Below are 25,374 nucleotides of genomic sequence, written 5' to 3'. Positions count from 1 at the left end.
TGGGAGAATTGCCCAAAGGGGTTGGAACAGTTTTAATAGAATACAAGTCGCTAATTATTCAGCGAGGAAGACACAAAAGGGTTGGCGTAAAGATGAATGAAAACATCCAGCGGTACACACAAAATTACGATGACGGTGGAAAGAACAGAATCGCGGCAACATTTCGCCAAAGTGATCGCATTTGTGTGGCGAGGACGTAAGATTGTGAAAATAGTGCTCTGTTGCATTGCATGCGCCCGTTTCCCCACAGAACCATTTCAAATCCAAGGCAGCGAAGCACAAAATTTTGCATTTTACATTTTTGTCCTTCTCCCTCCTCGACTGTCCCTCCTGAGCGACCCGCCGTCCACAAAGTGAAACGCGTGGACGGAGGAGCTTGCGTTAAGCGTTGAGAGCTTTGGCTACATCTGTGAAGACCAGGCGACTGGGTCTCTGGGTGGTCCCCTGCGAGGTCCGGAGAGTCTGCGAGAGATAATCCGTGAGTTCAAAAATGTCACGTACGGCCCCAAATCAGAATTATTTGCCGTTTCAAACACAACGCGGTACGAGTACCAGGTACCATATTTTGTTAGCTAGCTACTTCCCCAAAATGTCTTTTTTAAGTGAGTTGTTCTGGACTCAGTAATTTATGTAATATTGCCGCCCCAGATCGAGTTTCTCATTTCATGATTTGGAGGGAAGGCTGGGTGAAGATCCACTATTTTCAAGCGACAGCAGAAGACACTGAAGAACTAACGATTGCGCCACATGCCCAGATCCACTACGCCTCATTTTTGTCGAGGGCCACGTTGCAGTTATGGTTTCCCTCAGTGGGCCATTATGGCAGTGAAACCCTAAAAATATTTCATCGCCCCATCATATTTACATCAATTTATGAACTATGTTTGGAATTCGAAATCGAGGGTAATGAGTTTTTCAACTATTTTTCATGTTTGGTCATTCAAAAATCCTTATAATATCACAACATTATCATTTATGTAGGATGACCATTTGAAATTTTGGTCCAGATTTTCACAAGAACTATGCAAGTTGACAAAACTAGATTTGCCTTTGCGGGCCACGTAAAATCATGTGGCGGGCCAATTATGGACCCCGGGCCTTGAGTTTGACACCAGTGCACTCCACTAATTGACGGGTAATTTGATGAAGTGCTGCATCCACCAGTGAAAATGCAACCCGTGAGTTGACACAGACATGTTATTAAGACAGCTGGAATAATTATGTGAATGAGAAAAATGCACAATATATACCTTTTAAGGCTTTGAACATCTTGAAATATGAGAATTAATAATTTGGTGTGTGTGTATGAAATTGTAATTGTGTGTTAACTGAATTAGCAGGTGCAATTATTCTTCACGCAGCCCGCTTATCACGTGGAACTACGATATGACTTCCACAGAGGGCGTCTGAGGAAAAGGACAGCGATGACGTACGCAGGAGAAGGTAAAGTGTGATGATTAGGATGACATCTATGACTTAGTAATTAAAAAAACACTTTATTATAATAATGACAAATGATTTAGGGGGAAGTCATAGAATTAAAAAGAATGAGACACACAAGTGATACTTTACCATGCTTGCCTTTGGCCATCATGCCATTGTCAAAACTTTAAAAGAAATAAGACACGCGTCAGGTGCGCTATAAACATAAAAAAAATGAAACACAACAGTATGTTTTGTGCAGAAAATATCAAATCAAAATAACCCGAATGCTCATGAACAGAGATGCACAAAAGTCTTGGGCCGCTACTTGCTTTGCTGTTTTATGACTTCACGCGTTGAACGTGAAACCGTAAAATTACACAACTTTTATCATTTGTAACTATTCCTCCGTTCTCCAAGCCGCTAATCCTCACAAGGGTCGCGGGAGTGCCGGAGCCCGTCCCGGCCAACACTTGGCGAAACATGGTGACGTTGGTGCCGGCAGCGTGGGATCGATACCCGTTCGCTGATGCTGTCGATGCGTGCCCTGCGACTGACTGGCCACCAGTTTAGGGTGTAACCTGTCACTCCTGTGCCCCTTGTGAGGATAAGCGGCTTGGAAATGTCCATGGAAAGTTTTAAAATTAAACTACAGACAATTCAAATTGGAATCGACTGCATTTCGTAACAACTATGTAATAACACATTTGGGTGACTCTTTCCGTACACTTTGCCGACCTTTGCATTGGTACCGGCGAGTGCGCCATCCCGGCCGTGATCCAGCAGTTCCTGTTCCAGCAGGTCGTCTTGTTCTTCGGCCGGGTCGAAGTTGTACATGGGCATGAGCTGGTGCCTCAGCTTCTCCAAACTGCCGGGGACGAGACGACGAGGAAGGTTTCAGACACGTGAATAGAGAAAGTGTTGGGGGGGGGGGCGTCCCTCCGTTTATCGTTTGAAGGAATCATAAACGGTGTGCATGAAAACGTACCGCTTCCTTTTCCGAATGTACAGCAACTATGAAGAAGGGATATTGATTAGTGCGCAGTACAAGCAGAAAGGCTTCTTTGTCACGTTAAGATGAGTTTTATCCCGACAAACATCTTACCAAAGCCAGTGCCAGCCCGATGACGGTGATGACGCCGAAGGGCACGAGCACCATTCCCATCCCCGGCCCCTCGACGGCCGCCTCCGGGAACGCCGTGTTGAAGCTGCTCTCGTTGGCCGGGACGGTAACGGTCACGAGCGTCGTCCTGGACGTGACGTCGTCTCTCATTGCGCTCGAGGAGGCCAGCGGCGGGGCCGCGGTGGCAGCTGCCGAGAGGAAACTTGCCGTCGTTTTGCCTTCGGGCAAGGCCATGGTCGGCCGGATGGACTTGGACGTTGCGCTGTTTCGAGCTTTATATCAACCGGCTGTGACGTCTCATTGCTGACGCAGTTGTGGTCATGCTAGAACGGATGATGCCTTGGCCTTGTGATCATGAAGACAAGCTGCAGATAAAATGAAGCACCCGTCTGAAAACAGCATTTGATCGAGGCTTCGGGACATCCTGAGCGATTGTCCTGAGCTGTGGGGTGTGTGAATTATTCCTAACGCTCCTGAATCTGCTCAGAAAACAGCAATCATAAATGTTAAACCCAGTGAATAATTCCAATCCCGCTGGGTGGTATTTTTTTTTTTTGAATTCTTCTACTCCTGCTTACTTTGTCTTTTCCAGCGGTCTGGATGCCCTGTGGCACCGTGCCGCCTCCCATAGGTCAGTCTTGGTACTACGACATACATCTGGGGTTCTAGGAGATGAGTCCCGATTGTCGGTGGAGATATCTTGATGAGCAACACAACACACCGCGCACATAACCGTAAAACCACCGACAATCACGAGTCTCCCCCCGCAAACCTGATGCAAATCGCACCAAACCGCAGGATGGTGACACAAGATACTCAGATAACCGATAATCGGGCCTTTGCTGACGTAAATCGCATTGAAGGGAACGTGTTCGCGTTTGGCTCCGGTGTCGACGTGCAAGTCATATCACTGGAGTAACAGTCACGATTGTCTTGCCTCAGAGTATTCTGAAAGCAGATAAGGTGGAAAATCCGACTGAACACACCCGACGCCACAAGATCATCCATGCGGATAATCGTTGAGATGTCTGAAAATTGCAACATTCAATATTAGGACCAATTGTCAGCATGAGCAAGAACGGACCACGGCCAAGAGGGTCCTGGCCTGGCCACGGCTTTGGGCGGGCTCATCTCTGACACCTGTCAACGGTCACAGCTGTTTCTCGTGAGCCACTGTGATTAGTTCAAATATTTAAGTTGGAGTTTTGTCACTAGCATTTGCCAGTTCGTTGCCCTGAGTTAGTGAGTTGTAGTCACTGACGGTAGGAATCTCCACCACTGACAATAGTGTAGTGTTGAGCTATCCTCGTTACAGCGTTTCTGTGCCACCACAGTTTATGTTTCATAGTCATAGTCAAATCCTAGTTCACGTTTCCTCGTTTGTCTCCTAGTCATCAGACGTCGCTTTACGTTTTTGGATCCTGCCTTTGTTTAGCGTTTTGTGCCTCTGCCTTCTCGGACTGCTTACACCGTGTATGACCCCGTTCCTTGAATAAACCACACTTAACATCATGCTCGCGTCTCGGAGTCCTGCATTTGTGTCCAGCCACGCACCGGAGGTTCGTGACACCCTTCTCGAGTTTTGTTTTCTCTTTTGGTGGGAAAAAAAAAATATATATATTGAGGACTAAACAGAAGTTTATGGAGGGACAAATGGTATACATATATATATATATTTTTTTTCTTTAAAAGTATACTGTCGTGCCAGTGAGGATGTATGTGGTTGCTAAGTGTCGAGAGCAGGATGTGGGCAGCAAAAGCCGCTTGGGAGGAAGCATCACGACAACGCAGATACAAATCTTGAGGAATACACAACGCCCAAACTGTAACTGTGGAGGAAATGTGCCTTTTTTTTTTTTTTTTTTTTTAAAGACAGCTCAAAAGCCAAACTGACAACCCTCCTCCCTCACACAGATGCTCTATTAATAATATCTCCTCCCTCCAAGTCTCTGCACATGCGCCGTTCACTTTTAAACGGAGATCCATAGCATGAAATGGTTTGCTCGGGTGCTTTTCTTTGCTTTCGCGGTGTTGTGTGACCATCCCTCCCTCTCTCCCTCCTTTCTGCATCCCGCCTGCTTTTAATTGTCAACATGTGCTCGCCAAGCAATGCAAACCAAACGGTCCCGAGTGTGCGACATCCGACAACGACGGGTCGTGCATTCGGTGTCCGATGCGCCCCATCTATGTGGAGCGACGGCCGGGGGCGCTGACGTACCTGGCGCCGAGCTGGCAGAGAGGCGACATCTCTTTTCATGTCCGCCCCTCCTCCCTCTAGCAATGCTGGTCCAGCACAGCCTGTTTACGTTGAAAAGCAGCCATTTTCTCCACAGGACGGGAGTCCCGCGCCGACGTTAGCCTGTCCCGGCGGCCTCCGAGGGGTCCCCCTCGCTTCCTCCGACGGCCTCCGAGGACCAGTCTCGTCCCCTTCTTTTGTCTTTTCTTCCTTTTTGGCAGTCTTTCTCTGGCACGGGAGAGGGAGGCTGCTGGGAAGGATGCTGCGAGGGGAGCAGGGAAAGCATGTTGGCCCCTCCCCCTCGGCAAGCCGATTGGTCGAACGGCATAAAGATGCGATCCGAGGTTGGCCTGCTCGGATGCCCGTCTGGGTTTTCGGTGTTGAGGATGAGCTCGAACGGCTCCACGCAGCTGATGCTGTCAGGTTAGTGAGTGCATCCGGGTGGCCAGGGCCAAGGACGTTAACCCCGTGGTGCCCTGTTCACCAAACGACCATTGGGTTGATTATTATTATGCTTTTTTCAAAAAACAAACCCCAAAAATTAATAAATAAACGCACTGTCCTAAATATTCTGTATAACCTAACAGTAGAACATTATTAAAATGATCTTTTGAGAAAATACAATTAGCCGATCAGACTTTAGAGAGGCGGCACGGTGGATCAGCTGGAAAACGTTGGCCTCACAGTACTGAGGACCCGGGTTCAATCTCAGCCTTCCGTGTGTAGAGGTTGCATGTTCTCCCCGTGCCTGTGTAGGTTTTCTCCGGGCACTCCGGTTTCCTCTCACCTCCCAAAAAGATGCAACATTAATTGGACACTCTCAATTGCCCCTAGGTGTGATTGGGAGTGCGGCAGTTTAGCTCTACGTGCCTTGTGATTGGCTGGCGACCAGTTCAGGGTGTACCTCGCCTCCTGCCCATTGACAGCTGGGATAAGCTCCAGCACTCCTGTGACCCTTGTGAGGAAAAGCGGCTAAGAAAATAGATGCATGGATGGACTTTAGAGACAGAACACATGACCAAAGACTCCCACTCAAGCGACCTCGCACAGCAGCCTCTTGAAATAGGGGAGTATTTTTGTTTCTTCACCAGATTATTTAACTCCAAATAGCAACAAAAATGAAAAGGAAACGGTCAATTCTTGAGACCAAAAAAATAAAAAAAATCTAGTGGTGTTGTTCTATGCTGACCTTTCCGGCCAGGCTCGCCTGAGAGCGCCCGATCTCGTCAGATCTCCGAAGCTAAGCGGGTTTGGCCCTGGTTAGTACTTGGATGGGAGACCGCATGGGAAGACCAGGTGCTGTAAACTTCTCTCTCCGGCTAAAATTGCCCTAACATCTGAGATTACACGCTGTGGCGAACCCTAATGGGACAAGCCGAAAGAAGAAGAATTTGTTCTATGCAGATGCGGTCGCAGTCCACCCACCCTCCACAATTCACTGTTCTCACCGGGTCAACAGAAAAGTTTATCACCTCTTATATTTTTAATTGGAGTCACCGGTTGCGTAGTGGTACACATGCCTGCCTTTGGTGCGGGCAGCGTGGGATCGATTCGCACTCAGTGATGGTGTCGATATCTGCCCTGCGACTGACTGGCGACCAGTTCAGGGTGTAGTCCGCCTTTCGCCCGAACCCAGCTGGGATAGGCTCCAGCTTTCCCGCAACCCTAGTGAGGATAAGCGGCTTGGATAATGACATGACGTATTTTTAATTGAACATTCCCAGGTAGCACGGTGGATCAGCTGTAAAGCATTGGCCTCACAAGTCTCAGGACCGGGGTTCATATCCCGGCCCTATGTTTGTGGAGTTTGCATGTTCTCCAGGTGCCTGTGTGGCTTTTCTCCGGGCACTCCAGTTTCCTCCCACATGCTCTGCGATTGGCTGACAAACCAGTTCAGGGTGTACCCTGCCTCCTGCCCAATGATAGCTTGGATATGCTCCAGCGTTCACACAATCTTTATGAAGATAAGTGGATGGCTTTGCTTTTATTGTCCATGACACATTATTTGATCGAATCAGTCATTTTGCTCAAGTTTTTCATGGGTTTCCATGATCACATTGAACATTATTGCATATGTTACCCCAACTTGTGTGTGTTCCAGTCACTGTATCCCTTTGCTTCTTTGTCAAAGATTTTTAAAGCAGCTCGCAGTTCGACATCGGGTTGTTGGTTCTCTCGCGGTGCGGCGCCATCAATCCCGGGAAGCTGTCACGGTTGAAGCCAGCATTGCCTGAAATGAAAAAAAAAAAAAAAAAAAAAAGTTGCAGAAGGAAACACCAGGACGGTAAATATCAGTTCAAACAAAATGTGCAAAAATTACAAAATTGAGGATCTCAGATGAGGTCAAAAGAACGATCAATAAAATGACGATACCTAAACACATTTAATTCAGATTTTCACATTTATTTTGGCTCTGTATTTGGACATAAATGGACATAAAACCAGTCATAGGCAACACATCAGTGGGTGAAGTGCTGCACAGTACATAGCGCAAAACAGGGACCATTCGGTCAAATACTGCCGCCTAGTGATTCATTATTGAGACTTGCGGCCATCAGAAAAGGCACAACGCAACGACGGAGATCAGGTTCTTTTCAATGCATTTCGAGAAATGTACTTTCTCGGAAAGTGTTGCACGGTTTATGACTACAAAGCTTCTCTGGAAACAAACGGGCAGAACATACAGAAAATGCGATCAATTGCTCATGATCTTCGACGCATGCATTCTAAACATCACATGCAAGGGGAACTCATTCCAAGATTTCAAAACTTTTTCTACTTGAAATGTGCATATCTTCTTTATCAGATGCTGTCCCCGTTGGTCTTTGCTCGCAGTGGCCAAAACCTTTATTAGATCCCAAAAGCAAACGACTCTAGTTTGTCATCTTCCCAAACTGTTTTGCAAAGGTCTTACTTAAAGATTAGCTATGAGTGATGCAAGAAGTACAACGATGAGCTGACTTGAGCAGTTTACAGCCAATCGAAATGCAGAGATGCTTACGCACGTGCTAAAAATACATTTGCCCCGCTTCTGCCACCAAAAGTCAGCTGGGATGGGTATCAACTCACCTGCCACCCGAAAGACAAAATGGATGGATGACATATTCGGCTCAAAGTCACCATAAATAAATACTCCTCAAAATTAATTAACATCGTGTATTAAGAAGCTTGCAGAGGATAAACACAGACCTCATTGCCAACTGCACCGGAGTCCCTTAATTGTGCACAGTAAAGTTATGCGCTAAAACCGTGTATGCAAATATAATTATGAGGTCAAAAGGGCAATTTGTGTCGCTTATTTTCCTTTGTCGTGTTCAGCTTTTCACTCGCCGCCTTTGTCCACATCCTCGGCCATCTGGCCGGGCTCTCGCTGTCTCGGGTTGATTTCCATTAAACTCATCAGCGTCTCCTTTGTCTTCGCTTCATCGTTTACCTCTTTAAAAACCTCAAACGCTGGTTCGGATTCTGCAATCTGCTCCGGGCTTCATTTTATGACCTGCGATAGGAGACAAATGGTTTCTTTGCTTGTTTTTCATGAATTAAAGATTTGAAGTATTCAAAATGTGCGCAAAAACACACCCGATGTTGAGGACAAGCAAATTGTGGACTAACAAAAGACACTGGATGATTAGAGATGCCTTTGGCTCATTACTTCTAATAGTATGTCCCCAGAGTTAGGGAGTGGCGGCTTCAGGACCGTTTAAGGCTTTTAGAGGACGGATACACTAAACAGCCATGAGAAAAATTTGGATACTCAATTAGATTCCGACAGACCATGAGCAGGTGTTACTGCAGGTCTTACAAAGAGCTAGTGACAGAGAGGCTTTGATGAGAATTTATTGCCAACGTTGCATTCAGAGACTCGTTTACGGTGAGAGTTGGAATCCGCCAGGGCCGCCCTTTGTCACCGATTCTGTTCATAACTTTTATGGACAGAATGTCTCAGAAGTGCAGCCGAGGCGTAGAGTGTGTCCGGTTTGGTGGCCTCAGCATGAAGAGGCTGGGATGAGAATCAGCGCCTCCAAATCTGAGACCGTGGTCCTCAGTCGGCAAAGGGCGGCGTGCCCTCTCCGGGTCAGGGATGAGATCATGCCCCAAGTGGAGGAGTTCAAGTATCTTGGGGTCTTGTTCCTGAGTGAGGGAAGAACGGAGCGGGAGATCGACAGACAGATCGGTGCATCGTCTGCAGTGATGCGGACTTTGTATCGGTCCGTTGTGGTAAAGAGGGAGCTAAGTCGAAAGGCGGAACTCTCAATTTACCAGTCGATCTACATTCCTACCTTCACCTATGGGAGTGAGCTGCGGGTCGTGACCGAAAGAACAAGATCCCGGATACAAGGGGCCGAAATGAGTTTCCTCCGCAGGGTGTCCGGGCTCTCTCCCTTAGAGATAGAGTGAGAAGCTCGGTCATCAGGGAGGGGCTCAGTGTCGAGCCGCTGCTCCTCCGCATAGAGAGGAGCCAGATGAGGAGGCTGGGGCATCTGATTCGGATGAGGTGTTCCAGGAATGTCCCACTGCAAAGAGACCCCGAGGATGACCCGGGACACGCTGGAACGCCTCGGGATCCCTCCGGAAGAGGTGGAAGAAGTGGCTGAGGAAAGGGAAGTCTGGGTATCCCTGCTGAAGCGACTTCCCCCGCGACCCGACCCGGAAAAGCGGTACAAAATGGATGGATGGACGTTGCGTTGACAATTTTCCATTTCTTCCCCACTAGGAGAAGCCACAAACCTCAGCAGTTAGTTCTTGCAGCTATGTAAATATTTGGGCATTTGTTGTTTTGCATTTATGCAGCACGACACCGCAATGGATTTGAAACTATCAAATCCAGCTTGAACACTCAAGATATCACTCAGGAGGTTCGACAAAATGGTTTACCTGTTAAGATTTCAGTACTGGCTCAAATGTAAGACGTTAATGGCGTCACTTCTCGTGTTACTTCAGCACAAATGAAGTAGATCCAAATTTTACATAAGCACATAAAAGACTTTCCAACAAAGTGCCAACCTCTGCTTAAGCGATTTTTAACATATTAACACAGATTGAAGATGTGAGAAACCGCACGCATGGTAAGTGGGGAATATTTGGAAGTTTTCTTTCTACTCTTGGACTTTGTGTCATCCTCCAGATAACCAACATACAGTAGCACACCTCACACGTAACGATATCGAAGTGACCTCTGGGAGGCAGCACCGTGCCACGTAGCATGCCGTAAAGGGTTGGTGTCAAACATACAGCCTGCAGGCAAGAAATGGCCCGATGGGGGATCCAATCCGGTTCAGGGGGAATGGAGAACACATTCACTGCTATTTTTCAATCAAGGTGTAACTTTTCTTACAATTGTTTTCCACTGTAGTGTTACAAAAGTTACAACAACAACAACAACAACAACAAAATCACACCACACCAGGTCAGGTGTTTTTGTCGGCCAGGAACTGTCAGATGCTCAAGGCAAGGAAGAACATGAGTTGTCCTGCCACAATCGTTGCGTCTTCTCAGACACTGAACGAATCAAAATGAAGGATCTCAATTTTTGACATCATCATATGGCCTAGAGGTAGTCATTGATGGTGTAGTGGTACACACGCCTGCCTTTGGTGCGGGCAAGCGTGGTGGGATTGATTACCGCTCAGTCGATATCTGCCCTGCAACTGACTGGTGACCAGTTCAGGGTGCGGTCCACCTTTTGCCCGAAGCCAGCTTTCCTGCAACCATTGTGAGGATAAGCCGCTTGGATAATGACATGACGGCCTAAATTGAAGGGGAAAAACTCAGGCAGTGAATATCTATTGTGACACCAGTCCTGGAATTTTCCCTGACATATTAGGCCTCTGTGTGAATTACATTTACTAAGAAAAAATTAGAAAACGACAGTTGAAACAAACTATTTAATAACAATACTAATAATTCTATTTAACTTTAGTCAGACGACTACGCGTTGAGACTTGCAGGCAATTCAGCGAAACGTCAGCGTTGTAGGGACGAAACACCGTCGTAACGTGAGGAAACTCGAAACGTATCGTGGCCATAATTCATTCGGATGTAACAACAGTTAAAAAGCACTTTTTTGGTGAGGGTTTGTTCGGAAAAACTCGGCTGCTGGTCCACGGTAGAACTGAACGCGACTGAGCGGAGGCTGATCGCTTCGCTTGCTGCAGCGTGGGGTTTCCCGACGACGACTGCAGGGTCACCGCGCCCATCTCGACTTTCGATGGCCGGACGAGAGTGCTTCTTCTTCGGCAAAGGGCACACGTTCGCCTCGGCATAGTGGCGGGGGGGGGTGACGGTATGTTATAGTGGCGAACGACTGCTAGAGAACTTGTCATTTTCGCCCTTTTTTTTTTTTGATCTCTCTTTGTTGTGTACGAGGCTTGTGGGTGTGATTCCTCCCCTCCTCCCTCATCTCCGGTTGGTCGACGACTGGGCTCGCAGCTTCCTCGGCAAAGCGACGCTAGCTGGGGCTGGCTAGTTCTCGAGCTAGCGGTTGTGGGGGCTCTTCGCTGATTTTTCGTGGGCTCGTCTCGTTTCCCGGTCAATGCCCAAAAACACGGTGATTGAGGTAAGGTCGAATGGCGCGACTGTACTGCTGTTTTGTCGACGCCCTTCTCGACCCCGAATGGGGTTCGGGTATTGTGGCCGAATGAAGCCGCTCGGGGGTGGGGAAGCGCTAGCGTTAGCTTCTTAGCCATTTAAGTCAGCTGCCATTTCATGATACGCGCCCTTAAGTATCTACAAAGCCCAGTGTAGCCGTGTAGTCTTTGTAAATAGGTGGAAATGATGCAACATTTCACTTTTTTCTGTGGTTTTAAATTTTGGGGTGTACCGTTAACCAGCCCTGGTTCGGTGTCACCCATGGCCGAACCGTGGGCTCAACTCTCTGGCCTCACCCCCCCCCCCAACCACTAATAAGCCCTGTAAGAATAATCGAAATTGCACGTAGTGAACCCTACATTACAATGGTATCAAGTCAAGACGTGATTGTTTGCTTGCAATTCTGTGATTCTTGTCATAGTGCGCGCACATATTTATATGCACAGAATCGGCGTCGAGTGGACCGGGTTAGGCTCGGGTGGTCGAAATACGTAATATTGTATATTCCATAATTGTGGTAGTAATTACGACTTAAATGCACACATTTCGGAGCGGTGTGTAGCTTTGGAAAGCCTTCGAGGCCTGATGAATGCGAGTTGCGGCGTTAACACCCTTTTTTCTAAATCGGAAATTACAATCTCGGATGCAACCGAACGCTTTTAAATTTTGTTATAAACTCAATTACTCTTGGGGGAAAAAAAATAAAAATGGGAGAAATATGTGAGCACTCGGTGGACGGGAAAGGCAGGGCCGTCGGTCCGTTTTCGCCAGCCAGCGAACCCGACCGACCGACCGACCGACCTTGCACATTTCGGGAAGAGACCCGCAAATAAGCGCCGCGACGGTCGTAATCGAATCAAATGGACGCCGCGTGCTTTAACGAGATTGTTTAGCGTGCAAAGTAAGTGGATTTGTGGAGCGCCAATGGCCTTGCCAGAAGCTTTTTCAAAGAAGTGTCTCCTCCCTACTAGCTTTTAAAGGCGAGCCGCTGTAGTTGCGGAAGAACGGGAAGCGATATTTTTTTTCTATATATCTTTATACATACGTTCGAATTCGATCGTATACACCCCCCCCCCAAAAAAAAAAAAAATCTGAATCGTATGTCGAGGTGAACTGGACCGATGTGAGTCGTAGCTGCAGCGCTGCCATGGCTGCAGGCCTCCTCACTTTAAAAACGAGCTTCATGCTATGCTAACTAGCGGACGTAGGGGGGGGGGGGCAAGATGGCGTTTAGCTGCATATTCTCTCAGAGCAACTGTACATCGGATAGCACTACCAACCGTCTGTCATTCAAAGTTCAACCTCAAAATGGTTTTGCCAAACGCTCTGGTTTATTGGCGTAGTTGGCCCGATCTCGACAAATTAGAATGGACAGCTATCCCGCAGGTATGCAAATAAAACGCAAACAGTCCCGGTTGGAGGTAAATCACTGTAAGTGCACACCCCGGGGCTTACAGCAACTGTCATTGTTTGGTTAACTTCACTGAGATAAAAGCGCTTGTTGGCACAAAACCTTGATAATATCTGAACTGACATTAATTGATTTTTTTTTTTTTGGAAAAGGGGCAAAGAAAAACACAGTAGAAATGATGTGATGGTTGGATTATCTGTGACAAAATGCAGGCAATTGTCATAAGAAGGTTGTGTGTTTAAAAGAAAAAAAATTAAGATTAAACTCATCCTTTTTATAAGTGGAAAAGCATATTTCCATTGCCCCGCTTAGCTTTGCCAGCTGTTTGTGTTAGTGGACATGGATAGGATTACGCACTCATTGACTAAGGATTTGAGCTCTTTGGGATTAAGGATTTTGCGCGATGATGATATTGCTGGTTACGGACCCCCCCCCCCCTCCCCTTCCGTCCTCTGCAGCTTTGTGATCCAGCTTCAGATCATTTAAACATTTTCTTTGTTTAACACTGTGACACGACATTTGTCCCGCTTAGTCATTGGGCCCGACACATGTAAAGTGAAGAGGCCGTCGCGCAAGCAGCCAGCGAGCTTCCAACTCCGGGCTGTTTACCAGCGCTCATTGTTTATCAGGCAGTCAGCTGACCCTGATCAGGCGCTTGGGAAAGGAGAAGTGATGAGGGAGACGAAGTGCAAGCATCCACCGAGGTCAATGGGGAAATATTATAGTTCTGTGCACAGTACTCTGCAAAAAGCCCAAGTCCACCATTTGCTTTTTTTCTGGACCTTTTTCAGGGCATTTATTTGAACCTTTTGAACTATCTTAAATTTTGGGAAAGTCTAGTCCGATTTTCATCAAAATCACAAGATTAAAGGGAGTCTGCTTATACCAGTGGTCTTCACAGACACCCCATTTTCTGGCCACCCCTGAAAAAAAATTCAAGGGATGGGCGTGCAGAACATTTCATCTCCCCAAAAAAGCGGGGGTGCCCCAAAAAGTTTGGCAACCACTAGCTTGTACTAATACCACACTATTGTATCTCCGTGTTTTTATTGAACGTAAACATTCACGGGACATGGCAGAAAAACCCGAATCCCTCTCAAGGCTACGGATACTTCAAGGGCCGACCGAGCATCCATTCAAGTCGACAAAATAGCTGCTTTGGCCCCGAGAAAGCACAAATGAATTGAGGAGGAGGTTTGCCTGATGTATAGCATCCCTCACTCAAAAAAAGCTCGCAGATGTACGACTAAGAATTGATGACTTGTCGAAAGTTTTATTTCTCCTCGGTCAAACAAATTTTCTTGAAATGGATAAACTTAAGCGAACACGACTCCAAGAGCACAACTCAGAATGCACCGTCAGGTTTAAAATGTAGATATGGAGCAAAATCCTAGAGAAGGGAGTTGGGGGAAAACAGCGCACCAGAGATGAGACATTGTGATTTTCTAGGAGTGTTGTAGATGTTATCATTTGAAAATTGCAATGACACACTTGCAAAGATTTATAGAAATGTGATGATGGCTGTTGTGGTGTCCGTTGTTCACTCGAGATGACTCTAATTATTAATGGCATACTCAGGGATGTCTCGATCTGATCACGTGATTGTTTTATTTTATTTCCTAACGTTTTGAATGTCACAGAATAATTCATTGGTCCAAAGGTCTTGTGAAATTAAACAGTAAAAGCTTCATTTTATGTTAAACAATGTAACTTTGGAGTATTTTCAATGTGCGTGTGTCTGTGTCTGTTTTTTTTTTGTTTTTAAATTTTACTTGTTACTAATTCATTGGTTTGAATATTAAACGTTGATATTTGTAGTTGGGTATCAGATGGGGACTTGATATTGGTTGAGGTTATTGCTGACAAAGAAGTCAGTCATTCAGTACAAGGGTTCACTTTTTTTCCTCCCTGTCCTGTGAATGTTTCCATCCATTTTCTTAGCCGCTTATCCTCACAAGGGTCGCGAGAGTGCTGGAGCCTATCCCAAGGCAAGGTACACCCTGAGCTGGTTGCCAGCCAATCGCAGGGAACACAGAGACAGACAACAGACGCACTCACAATCAATCACACCTAGGGGCAATTTAGAGTGTCCAATTAATGTTGCATGTGTTTGGGATGTGCGAGGAAACTGGAGTACCCTGAGAAAACCCACAGAGGCACGGGGAGAACATGCAACCTCCACACAGGCGGAGTCGGGATTTGAGCCCAGGTCCTCAGAACTGTGTGGCCAACGTTCTAACCAGTTGCACACTGTGCCGCCTGAGATGGAACAGCACAAGAAAATGTGTCGCAGTATTGCTCTTCTGTAAACCGTCTGTTCTAAAGCCGAAATCTACGAAATTCCGAAGGGTTGACATACGACTGGCCCCCGCCTCCCCTGCTCAACAAATCCAATTTACGCCAAAGTTTTGTTGATGAGTGGAGCCCGAGTCGATGGGGATACAATTTTTGGGAGTGTCTCGGTCGTAATCTAAGGATCCCCTGTACTTCTGAGTAAATTTAATCAAATACTATTTGATGGAATACAAGAGCATCAATGTTCGAAGTCGATGAAGGCAGTCCGTCGTCATTGAGTTACTGATTGCAGAGTTTTTATAGTTACTACTCTGTAATCTCATTCCATGACAGTTATTGTAAGATTAATGAGACGAAGAGGATGCGTCTTGCATGAAAGCCAACCAAGTGAAGACTTAAGATGGGCAACAAAATTCTTGAATGTTGTCCTAAAATGTCAAGCAACATTCCGTGACGCTGGTGTAAATGTAAAGCGACAGCTTGCTTGCTTATCAGTGGTTTGTTGTCACGAGGTCATTGCTTTTTCGTCAACTGTGCCAGTTATGGCCATTTGGATCTCATTTTTCGGTATCGCTTAAGCTGTTGCTGCTGCTTAACTGGTCAGTCTCATGTGATTGTTCGTGACCTGAATGAAACAATAAATCAATCAATCGCAACCGATTAGTACAGGTGATTGGGGGAGCCCAGGAAGAAATAATTGGCTATTGCAGTGGATTTGTGAGCCTTTCCACTTGTGTTACTTAACATGCGTTAGAGTAAATTGTGAAGTTTTTGACCATTCTCACCTCGCGGCGCCGTTGTCGAACCTGCGTCCGACATAGAGACAAACACTCTGTCACCGTTTCAGAACACTTAAATGTCATCTGCCTCCTAAAGTATTTCTCTTTGAATAATTAATATGGTAGATCCAAGCGTGCAAAATGTTGCTCGCCTCGCAGTCGTGCCGTCGTCGCCGCCATGTTTGTCGTGCTATACCTTGGCAAAGGTGTCTCTTTATTACTCGGACTGGATCTTTCAGGTTCAGTTTCAATGCTGAATTCTTCATGTATTACGTGTTGAAGAGGGAAAAGAAATGCGGTGCACCCACTTCCTCATGTCTCCCATGTTGTAAGTGGGTTATTGATTACTTGGCAGACATTGGTGATATCTCTGGAACTGGGCTCAGATGGATGACGTGTACTTTTCAAGTGGAATGTCACGTCTCAACAGGATTTTTCTGATTTGAGTGTTGAGATTATGCCGACGCAAAAATAAGTTTTACCTGCAAACTGTACACGTTGTCCTTGCATCAGATTCTCAGGTCTGTAAAGGGGTTGTCCGGTATTAGGAGCTATTTTGCTTAACTACGTGTATGACTGAAAAAGCTTCTGTATTCCATTTTTTAAATCAGATTATCAAGTGCCCCAATAGCCGGAGAGAGGTAACCGAAAAAGAGGACTAAAATGAGTGAACTGGACCAGTTACGCCAAGAGGCCGAGCAGCTCAAAAATCAGATCAGAGTGAGTCTCGTACTTCTTTTCGCTGTATAACGCTAATTATGTGAGCTCAGTCTGAATAAGAATGTCTTCTCTTTTTGTGCTCAACAGGATGCCAGGAAAGCATGTGCAGATGCCACGCTATCACAGGTAAACCCTGACTGACATCATCCTTTTCTCAGGACCACAGCAATTTGTAACATTTGAACCGATTTTGAAAATGTAAGAGATTCCACACATGATTTGGGGAGGGGGGGAAATCACATGTAGTCTCTATTAGGGTATGGCAGGCATGAGGATTTCGGCAAGTATGGTAACCGATCTCTGATTTTTGTTCCCATTGATGATGCTCGTGGGAACCGGTTTTTACATATACTTCAGAATAAAGCCTTAGCAGGCACGAGCATTTTGTCTTTTACGCTTAGCAACCGACATGTTTGACTAGCGTTTGAGTGACCCGGATATGAATAACTCGACCTTGCGCATCCGTAGCGCAGAAGCGGAAACCGGTGCTGTTTGTAAACCACGCTGACGAAGCTGGGCGTTTTAATCATTCGTTTTCTACAGATTGTTGTATTTCGTTGAGAACGATGGTTTCCGTGAAATGCTCATGCCTGGTATGGACTTGGAGTTTAAATCCTCGTTCACATTGACTGTAATGAATGACTAGCGAATCAGAATCAAATCATTACTCCTTGTACTATTTCAAAAAAGAGACGTCATTGCCCAACAAAAGAGAAATTGTACGACATGGTGTCGAAACACTCTGTTCATAATTGGCTGTCGTTGTGTCTCGAGGCCCAACAGACCACATATGAACGCTCCAGCTATTGTGCTATTTGGGCCTTTGCTGATTTTGATTAGAAAGGGTCGTCAGAGGGAAACGGTCAAAATGTTCCCGATGATCGATATGCGCCACCCCCGCCTTAGAAAGGTGATGAATAGTTGGATGGCCTCTCTGATCAGCAGCCATCGCCGACTGATCAATTTTCTCCAAGCTCACGCCGGATTGCCAAATGACCGGAAAGGTCGTGCTTGGGACCGACAGAACGCATGCCCGAGTACTTCAGTTTATGTAAAGAAAAGAAAAAAAACCTTGAGCAAAATTGACATATATTTCAGCTTTATAAGGCCATACGGGTGTGTGATTGCGTGCCATCGCTGCAAAGCACAGAAATGCTGTACAAATACTGTATTGTAATATTGTCATCTGCCTCCGAGATCAAAAACTGCTACTTTCAGGAAACCGCCGAGGTCAGGTTGGCTAGCCCTGATAAAATCGGGGTCACAGCCTCTGCACCCAACACCATGATCAAGACTCAATCAAGTCTAAAACGCTTTCCGTCTTAGAACATTTTATTCTGCAAAGATCACAGTTCATCCAAGTCTTTGAGAGCTGGAAAAATTGTCCAAGTGTTAACAAAAGTACAAAGGCTAGCGAGTGAGCATGTTCCACTCACAAGAATTTAACTCTCATCTTTTTTTCTAATTCTTTTATGAGCATCTCCTGTGACAGACTGGTAAACAATGGGCTAACCACTTCTGATCTTATACAGACGATATGACGTCACTGAGGCTAATACGGCCGTCTCTGATTGGGCAGTCTCAGGAAAGGCTGACGTCACGTCTGGATTTGTTGTTTACTAGTCTACTAATTAGTGGAGCTGATTGACATGTCGTATCCGCTGGCGTTCCTCTCGTTTTTTTTCCTGCAGCCAATCATACAAAACCCACATTTAGTGGTGACTCTGGAGTCAACCGCACTTCACTTTTCATGTTTTTCAGATCACGGCTAACATTGATCCCGTCGGGCGAATTCAGATGCGTACAAGACGAACGCTTCGGGGTCATCTGGCCAAAATCTACGCCATGCACTGGGGCACAGATTCCAGGTAAGCATAACGGCATACGTCCAATCTAACAATGTGTTTGACAAAAGTGGCGTGCAATACATATATTATGATGCAATGTTTGCATGTCTTTCAGGCTCTTGGTCAGTGCTTCTCAGGATGGCAAACTAATTATTTGGGACAGCTATACCACAAATAAGGCAAGTCACTTGATTGATGATTTCATCCCGCATACACAGCACAAAAGTGGAGCAGGACCACATGTTGGAAAAATAGCAAAAATGGTTGAATTGGTTCTTGCAATTTGCTCTAATACGCAATGTCTGGCAATGTTGTCGGCTTTAAGTCACCAGATGAAATAAAAGTCATCTGTTGGAGGAAATGGTGTCTTGACTTCCCGTTGTAGGTCCACGCCATTCCACTTCGTTCTTCCTGGGTCATGACGTGCGCGTACGCACCTTCAGGAAATTACGTTGCCTGCGGCGGCTTGGACAACATCTGCTCCATTTACAACCTGAAAACCCGCGAGGGCAACGTACGCGTGAGCCGTGAGCTCGCTGGACATACAGGTATTTGATTTGGGGGGTTGAATTGACCGCGTTTTCAAGTCAATCTTTTCCTTCGTTTAAAACCGATCAAAAAGTCCATATACATATATAGCCATTAATCCATTTTCTTAGCCGCTTATCCTCACAAGGGTCGCGGTAGTGCTGGAGCCTAGCTCAGCTGTCATTCGGCAGGGGGCGGGGTACACCCTGAACTGGTCGCCAGCCAATGGCGGGGCACATAGAGACAAACGGCTGCACTCACAATCACACCTTGGGGCAATTTAGAGTCTCCAGTTAATGTTGCATGTTTTTGGGATGTGGGAGGAAAGCGGAGTGCCCGGAGAAAACTCACGCGGGCACGGGGAGAACATGCAGACTCCACATAAAGGGAGGGCCGGGATTGAACCCGGCCGAGTGCTCAGAACTGCGAGGCCGACGCTTTCCAGCTGCGCCACCGTCCATACAGCCAAAGGACATCATTGGACTAAACATTAATTTGAAATAGTTGGCCATGGACTGAATAACGACGTACAAACATTATTTCTGTCCTTGAGAAAGAAATGTAGGAAGAAGGTTAAGTGGTGGTACTTTTTAAACAAAAATGGCAGTGTTTATGTAGAACAAATGTTTAAACAAGCGAACTGGCACGTGCCTCCATTTTAGGTTACCTTTCCTGCTGTCGTTTTCTTGATGACAACCAGATTGTTACAAGCTCGGGAGACACCACCTGGTAAGGAAGAGAAGAATGTTTTCTTCAGCCATTTTCCAAACGCGTCGGCTCCTAACGTGTGTTTGCCACGTGACAGTGCACTTTGGGATATTGAAACCGGCCAGCAGACCACCACGTTCGCCGGACACACAGGCGACGTCATGAGCCTCTCTCTGGCCCCGGACTCCCGGTTATTTGTCTCCGGTGCTTGCGACGCTTCGGCCAAACTCTGGGATGTGCGAGAGGGCATGTGCAGACAGACCTTCACTGGTCATGAGTCTGACATCAATGCTATCTGTGTAAGTCGATGTGCACTTTTGGATGACTAACTTTTGCACCATGACTACTGTGTTAGCGTTCTGGTTCTGGTGGCGCATAAAGTACTGAGACATAGAACTGCAGGATGAGTGAATTGTAAAGTTTAGAGAAGGTTGAAAAAAAAAAAAAAAAAAAAAAAACAATCAAGTTTCTTTGTTTATTTAAGGTTCACCGTGAATTTCCACCTGAAAGCCAAATATCTGTAACATTCCGTAATTCGCGTATCTTGTGACGTACTCTTGGTTCGTAATGTTTTGGGCTTCAGTTCTTCCCCAACGGCAACGCTTTTGCCACCGGCTCCGACGATGCCACCTGCAGGCTGTTCGACCTGCGCGCCGATCAGGAATTGATGATCTACTCTCACGACAACATCATCTGCGGCATCACCTCGGTGGCGTTCTCCAAGAGCGGCCGTCTCCTCCTGGCCGGATATGACGATTTTAACTGCAACGTGTGGGACACACTAAAGGCTGACCGTGCTGGTCAGTCCACTTTTCTTTTTTTCTACAACTTCCAAATTTGTAGTTTTTTTTTTAACGCTACTTTTTATTTCGAAGGGACAGCCCGAGTGCGAACAGCGGGGATCAAAAAGATTCCCCCGCACCAAAAAAAAGCGGATGAACACGGTTTTCAGCAAAAAAAAGTATCTTCTTCTTATCCTTTTGGCTTGTCCCGGTAGGGGTCGCCGCAGCGGGTCATCTCAGATGAACGGAAATTTGTCTGGCGCAGTTTTACGCCGGATGCCTTTCCAAACGCAACCCCTCTACATTTTAGCCAAGGGGAGAAGCTCACAGTACCTGGTATTCCCAGGCAGTCTCCCATCCAAGTACTAACCAGGGCCAAACCCACTTAGCTTCCGAGATCTGACGAGATCAGGCCGCAAAAAAAAAAAAAAAGTATATATATTACAAAAGAGAAAAATCATCTGCGAACGTGTGGAGGTCCATCGTACTTGCCTAACGCACCCAACTATTTTTGTATAAGTCGATTTTCCATAATATAAAAAAAACATTTCCCTTTCCAGGTGTGTTGGCTGGTCATGACAACCGTGTGAGTTGCCTGGGCGTGACTGATGACGGCATGGCAGTTGCCACAGGATCCTGGGACAGCTTCCTGAAGATCTGGAATTGAAGCCTGAAGGTTATTTTTCATTTTTTTTCTCCTATTCAATATTATATTACAGTAATGGCTCGGTTCTCGAACGTCCCTGTTTTCGAACAAATCGGTTTTCGTATGAAAATTTCGAGAGTTTTTTTTTTTTTTTTTTTTTTTTTTGCTTCCATTTTCATATGAAAATCGGTACTCGAACCCCCCTGACAAAACCCGAAAATAACATATAGTGCACGGCCAGACCAGTTGACCCGCGTCGCGCTTTGTTGTGAATTCCCACGCCGCAGAAAAAACCCGGAAATAACATAATGCACGTGGCGCAAGCAGCTGACAACCCACGTTTTGTTATTGTTAATTCGAACGCCCCCCAGAAAAAAAAAAACGAAAAAAAAACGGAAATGACATAACGCATGCGGCGCAACTAGCGCAGTTTTGTTATTCTATATAACGCAGCCTCTGTACACATACGTGTCCTGATAGTGACTGTTGTTTTTCTTCTTATCGAGGACGCATTAACCCCCAATCATAGCTCCAAAAAAGGCAAATTGCTCGTTTGAAGTTATTCTGCACTTTTGTTCATAAAAAAAAAAAGTTTACAAAGCCGGGGGCTGAGTCGCTACAGATATGGCAATGCACTCCCGGCCTAGTGTAATCTACTACTAAAGCATACATTTTAAGCAAAAAAATAAATTATTTTATTATACAAAGTATTTAAACTATACTTGTATTTATACTTTGCAGTTTATTATCAGGAAAAGTTTAAAAAATGATTTAAAAAGACATTTTTTTTTTTTTTTAGGCCTGGAACGCATTATTTCTTTTTCCATTCATTCTAATGGGAAACATCGATTTGGTTTTCGAACAAATCACTTCTCCGTTTTCTGGAACGGGATTGTGGTCGAGAACCGAGGCATCACTGTATGTAGGATATGATGACCGATACAAAGGCAGGAGTAGAATTTTACTCACTATGCTATGAAACAAATAAGCATTTTTTTCCAGTAGACGCAATTCGGAAAGGCCACGCTTAGTTACTGGCAAACAAAATGTTTTTCATTTGTTTTTAATTTCCTTTTTATGATCTTGGCCGGGAATTCTTTTTTTCCACACAAATATTAGCTGTGCGATTCTACCTTCACAACTGTCGGTGTACGTCAGCGATCGACGAGAGCATAACGAAACGTTGTCATCCTGTACAACGCGGGTGGAAAAAAAGCGGACGCTTTTTCCATCGTTTTCCAATTGCCTCTCGTTTTTGCTCCCACCCCAGATGTCTTTTTAACTCCAAAGCCGACTGGAAGACCATTACAACTTCAGAATGTTCACAGCATCTTCTTCAACACTGTTTAAAACTGACTTGGACACCACACACACACGCACACACACACACACACACACACAAAATATGTCGAAGGGAAAAGCAAACCTTTTCCTACACAAAGAAGAGCACAATTGTCTTATCACCTAATTAAAGAAAAGGATCTCCTGTGGTATCAAATCCGAAACTTGTGCATTCCTTCTCGGACCATTTCATGTTACCTTGAAAGAAAAGAAAGAAAAAACAAAACACAACAACACTATCATCCCATTCAAACGTGTGTGTCTTGAAAGCAAATGTTGGAGTGTAATTGTACAAATTATTTAACTTTTTTTTCTTCTTTTTTTTTTTTTTTTTTTAAAGAATTCTGTTCTGACCGTTTGTAACTCTCAATGGCTTTCATTTTCGGGTCGTATTCCTTTGGTAGTTTTAGACCTGTTTGAATGAGAGCTTCTCCTTTCTAATCCAGTTAAATCACGTACGAGCGACGAGAGATAAAAACACGCAGAAAAGCTTCGATCATGTTACACGAGCGGCTTTTCCCCAAAAAAAAAAAAAAAAGTCTGTATTTATATACTAGCTGTTTCTTTGATTTTTTTTGTTTTTGTTTTTGTTTTTCCTCATCACAGCCTTTTGCACATGAAGAAGCTTCGCCTCTCAACTAATTACGATGTTAAACTAACCAAGCACATGCTATAAGTTATGAATGCTCATTCCAGTACAAAATTGAGTTCATATGAGTAACTTTGTCCAGTTATAACCCCCCGTAAATCTTGTACATGCTTTTGACTTTGGGTGGGATGAGACGGCGTAGCAAGGAAGGTGCTGAGGTTGTCTGGGGCACAGCGGGGGGGGCAATAGTTGCATTTTTCGATGTAGATTGGGGTGGGCGGCAGCGACGGTTAGGGTCTTGTGTTTAGTATCCACTTTTTTCGAGTGAAACACTTCACCTTCACTAAATAGACACTTCCTTTGCTTCGAAACTGCAGTTGTAACTCTGTGAATGAAATGTACAAAACAAAAAAATCAATGTCTGAATACAAAATAATGGTCTGTCTTTAAGTTGAGACATATAATTTTGTCTGACACGACTTAATTTAGATGTGCATGCTGTAGACTTGCTTTCAGTGGTGCGAAATGAAATGCGTACAGGAAAAAAAACAACTTTTTTTTTTTTTTTCCATTTTGGTTTCTAAAAAAAAAAAAGAAAGAATTGATCTGATTGAACGTAATCCGAGTCATTTTTCGGGCACCCACTCTGCATATTAATAACTGGTAACGCTTTGCACCTGAGTGAGCAAGAGACTCCGTACCTAGTGTAAAATATGCTTACCAGTTCTATCGATGCCAATTTTTAAGAATATAACAATCATTGTGATGATTCTCTCCTCGGCGAGCCTTTTCTCTCTCTCTCTCTCTCTCTCTCTCTCTCTCTCTCTCTCTCCTTCAAACGAGGAGAACACTCTCACACAGTGTCCATATTACACATTTTTTTCTTTTTTAGTCTTAAATTGAAAACGCAGAACATCTGAATGACATTTCACTGTATACAGAAGCACTTTTGTTAATGTGACATTCTCACTTTCCTTTCTCTGCGATGTACTTCAATAAATGTGATGTGTTTTTGTGTGGCCACAAGTGAAAATGTAATTCAACTCCAGATGGATTCCCACTCCCCGCACCCTCTTTCCATGAATATAATACAGCTCTGCACCCTTATGTAGCTTTCCACTATTTTTTTTTTCGTTTTTTTTGTTTTTTGTATTTCCTTTTGAGTCTGTTGGTGTTCCACGGTGAGCTGGATGCAAGATAGATACTGTACTAAAATGTACTGTTATTGATTGAAGATGTAATAAAAAGCTGTTTGAGAGTTATCTTGTGGTGCTTGTTTTTATTTTTCCCCATCTATTTGAGACAGTACTTGAGTTGAATTTGAATAATTTTCTCTGTGTGTTTTTGTCTCCCATATTCTCAAAACATTCATGTTAAAATTGTGAAATGAAATTGTCCCGGCAATGGGTGGGAATGTAAGTGTGAATGGTTATGTCTTGCATTAAATTGATCAGTCCGGAGTGTACTCCACTTCTCTGGCCTTGTCAGTGGGGAAAAAAATACAAATACAGTATGTTGAAAATTATTTACAGGTGCATAATTTTAAAGAGTTTGTACAGAATATTGTTTTATCCATCAATCCATTTTCCGTGATTGTCCTCAATCGGGTCACAGTCACAGATGAGGGTCTATATCAAGTCAAATAAGACAACAACCGTTCATGATCACATTCCAGACACTTGAGATGCGCGAAGTTACTGCTTTTGGATGCAAGCAAATTCCCACAAGCGGGGAGAGAAGGCGCAACCTTCAGGGTTTGAACCCAAGATGACTGTGATGCAAGCCTGTTGTTGTTGTTGCTCTCCTTTTGTTTGTGTAACAATATTTCCTGAGGGGCCGGTGGAGCTGCTATAATATGTTGGCCTCACAGTTCTGAGGACCTGGTGCCTGTGTAGGTTTTCTCCCACATCCCCAAAAATATGCATAAATTGGACACTAATTTGCTCCTAGATGTGATTGTGAGTGCAACTGTTGTCTCTCTGTATGTGTCCTGTGACTGGCTGGCAACCAGTTCAGGGTGTACCCCGCCTCCTGCCTGTTAACAACTGGGATAGACTCCAGCACTCCCACAACCCCTGTGAGGATAAGCGGCTAAGAAAATAGAAAAAAAAATGCCAAGGCAAAAGTGGAACATGGAAGGATATTTCCTGAGTCAATTAAATCAAATTCAATTTCAGATTAAGCAAGATGGGGTTGAACATACAAGGTACAAACTGGAAGGCTGTGCCTGAGGTTCGAACACAAATCTCAAAACAGTTGAGGCTGACGTACTAATCACTAGTTCTTCGTGCTTTTGAGACTATTTTCTTATTCTGACGTTTTAATATCAAACGCGTAACACGTTTTGTATTACATTTAC

At 45.0% G+C, this 25,374-nt stretch overlaps 2 protein-coding genes and 1 pseudogene across 5 annotated transcripts; 2 read left to right on the top strand and 1 right to left on the bottom strand.

Annotated features, from left to right (window-relative positions):
- Window positions 1-23: 23 nt before the first annotated feature.
- On the bottom strand, window positions 24-5,049 carry si:ch211-161c3.5 (uncharacterized protein C3orf18 homolog). Its single transcript, XM_061832449.1, has 5 exons — window positions 4,764-5,049; window positions 2,528-2,910; window positions 2,411-2,436; window positions 2,161-2,290; window positions 24-462 (listed from the first exon to the last, which is right to left on the bottom strand). Exons 2-5 carry the CDS (start codon window positions 2,777-2,779, stop codon window positions 382-384), a joined length of 489 nt encoding a protein of 162 aa, XP_061688433.1. The 5' UTR covers window positions 2,780-2,910; window positions 4,764-5,049; the 3' UTR covers window positions 24-381.
- Window positions 5,050-5,970: 921 nt separating this feature from the next.
- LOC133508182 (5S ribosomal RNA) lies at window positions 5,971-6,089 on the top strand (annotated as a pseudogene).
- Window positions 6,090-10,824: 4,735 nt separating this feature from the next.
- Window positions 10,825-24,277, top strand: gnb1b (guanine nucleotide binding protein (G protein), beta polypeptide 1b). 4 transcript variants are annotated; one of them, XM_061832003.1, is made up of 11 exons: window positions 10,825-11,064; window positions 16,466-16,574; window positions 16,662-16,700; window positions 18,336-18,442; window positions 18,537-18,600; window positions 18,807-18,969; window positions 19,612-19,678; window positions 19,755-19,956; window positions 20,241-20,457; window positions 21,000-21,115; window positions 22,356-24,277. In XM_061832003.1, the coding sequence occupies exons 2-10, from the start codon at window positions 16,518-16,520 to the stop codon at window positions 21,104-21,106; spliced, it is 1,023 nt and encodes a 340-aa protein (XP_061687987.1). In that variant the 5' UTR covers window positions 10,825-11,064; window positions 16,466-16,517; the 3' UTR covers window positions 21,107-21,115; window positions 22,356-24,277. The 4 variants fall into 4 exon arrangements, with proteins under 4 accessions (XP_061687987.1, XP_061687984.1, XP_061687988.1 ...); XM_061832000.1 differs by having other exon boundaries at window positions 10,827-11,337; XM_061832004.1 differs by lacking the exon at window positions 10,825-11,064 and adding an exon at window positions 11,396-12,270.
- The last annotated feature ends 1,097 nt before the right edge of the window (window positions 24,278-25,374 follow it).

Source organism: Syngnathoides biaculeatus, chromosome 10 (assembly GCF_019802595.1).
Source record: "Syngnathoides biaculeatus isolate LvHL_M chromosome 10, ASM1980259v1, whole genome shotgun sequence".
In the NCBI taxonomy this organism is placed as follows: domain Eukaryota; kingdom Metazoa; phylum Chordata; class Actinopteri; order Syngnathiformes; family Syngnathidae; genus Syngnathoides; species Syngnathoides biaculeatus.
The sequence above is the reverse complement of the archived record's forward strand: the minus strand, read 5'-3'. Positions and strand labels throughout refer to the sequence as shown.

What these genes read in the sequence shown, in the direction of transcription:
- si:ch211-161c3.5 (XM_061832449.1), bottom strand. Translation starts at nt 2,779, where the DNA reads ATGGCCTTGCCCGAAGGCAAAACGACGGCAAGTTTCCTCTCGGCAGCT. An exon ending in TCGGGCTGGCACTGGCTTTG is followed by an intron (nt 2,437 to 2,527) that starts GTAAGATGTTTG and finishes CCTTCTTCATAG; the next exon opens with TTGCTGTACATTCGGAAAAG. An exon ending in TACATTCGGAAAAGGAAGCG is followed by an intron (nt 2,291 to 2,410) that starts GTACGTTTTCAT and finishes CGTCCCCGGCAG; the next exon opens with TTTGGAGAAGCTGAGGCACC.
- gnb1b (XM_061832003.1), top strand. Translation starts at nt 16,518, where the DNA reads ATGAGTGAACTGGACCAGTTACGCCAAGAGGCCGAGCAGCTCAAAAAT. An exon ending in AGCTCGGGAGACACCACCTG is followed by an intron (nt 19,679 to 19,754) that starts GTAAGGAAGAGA and finishes GCCACGTGACAG; the next exon opens with TGCACTTTGGGATATTGAAA. An exon ending in CTGACATCAATGCTATCTGT is followed by an intron (nt 19,957 to 20,240) that starts GTAAGTCGATGT and finishes TTTGGGCTTCAG; the next exon opens with TTCTTCCCCAACGGCAACGC.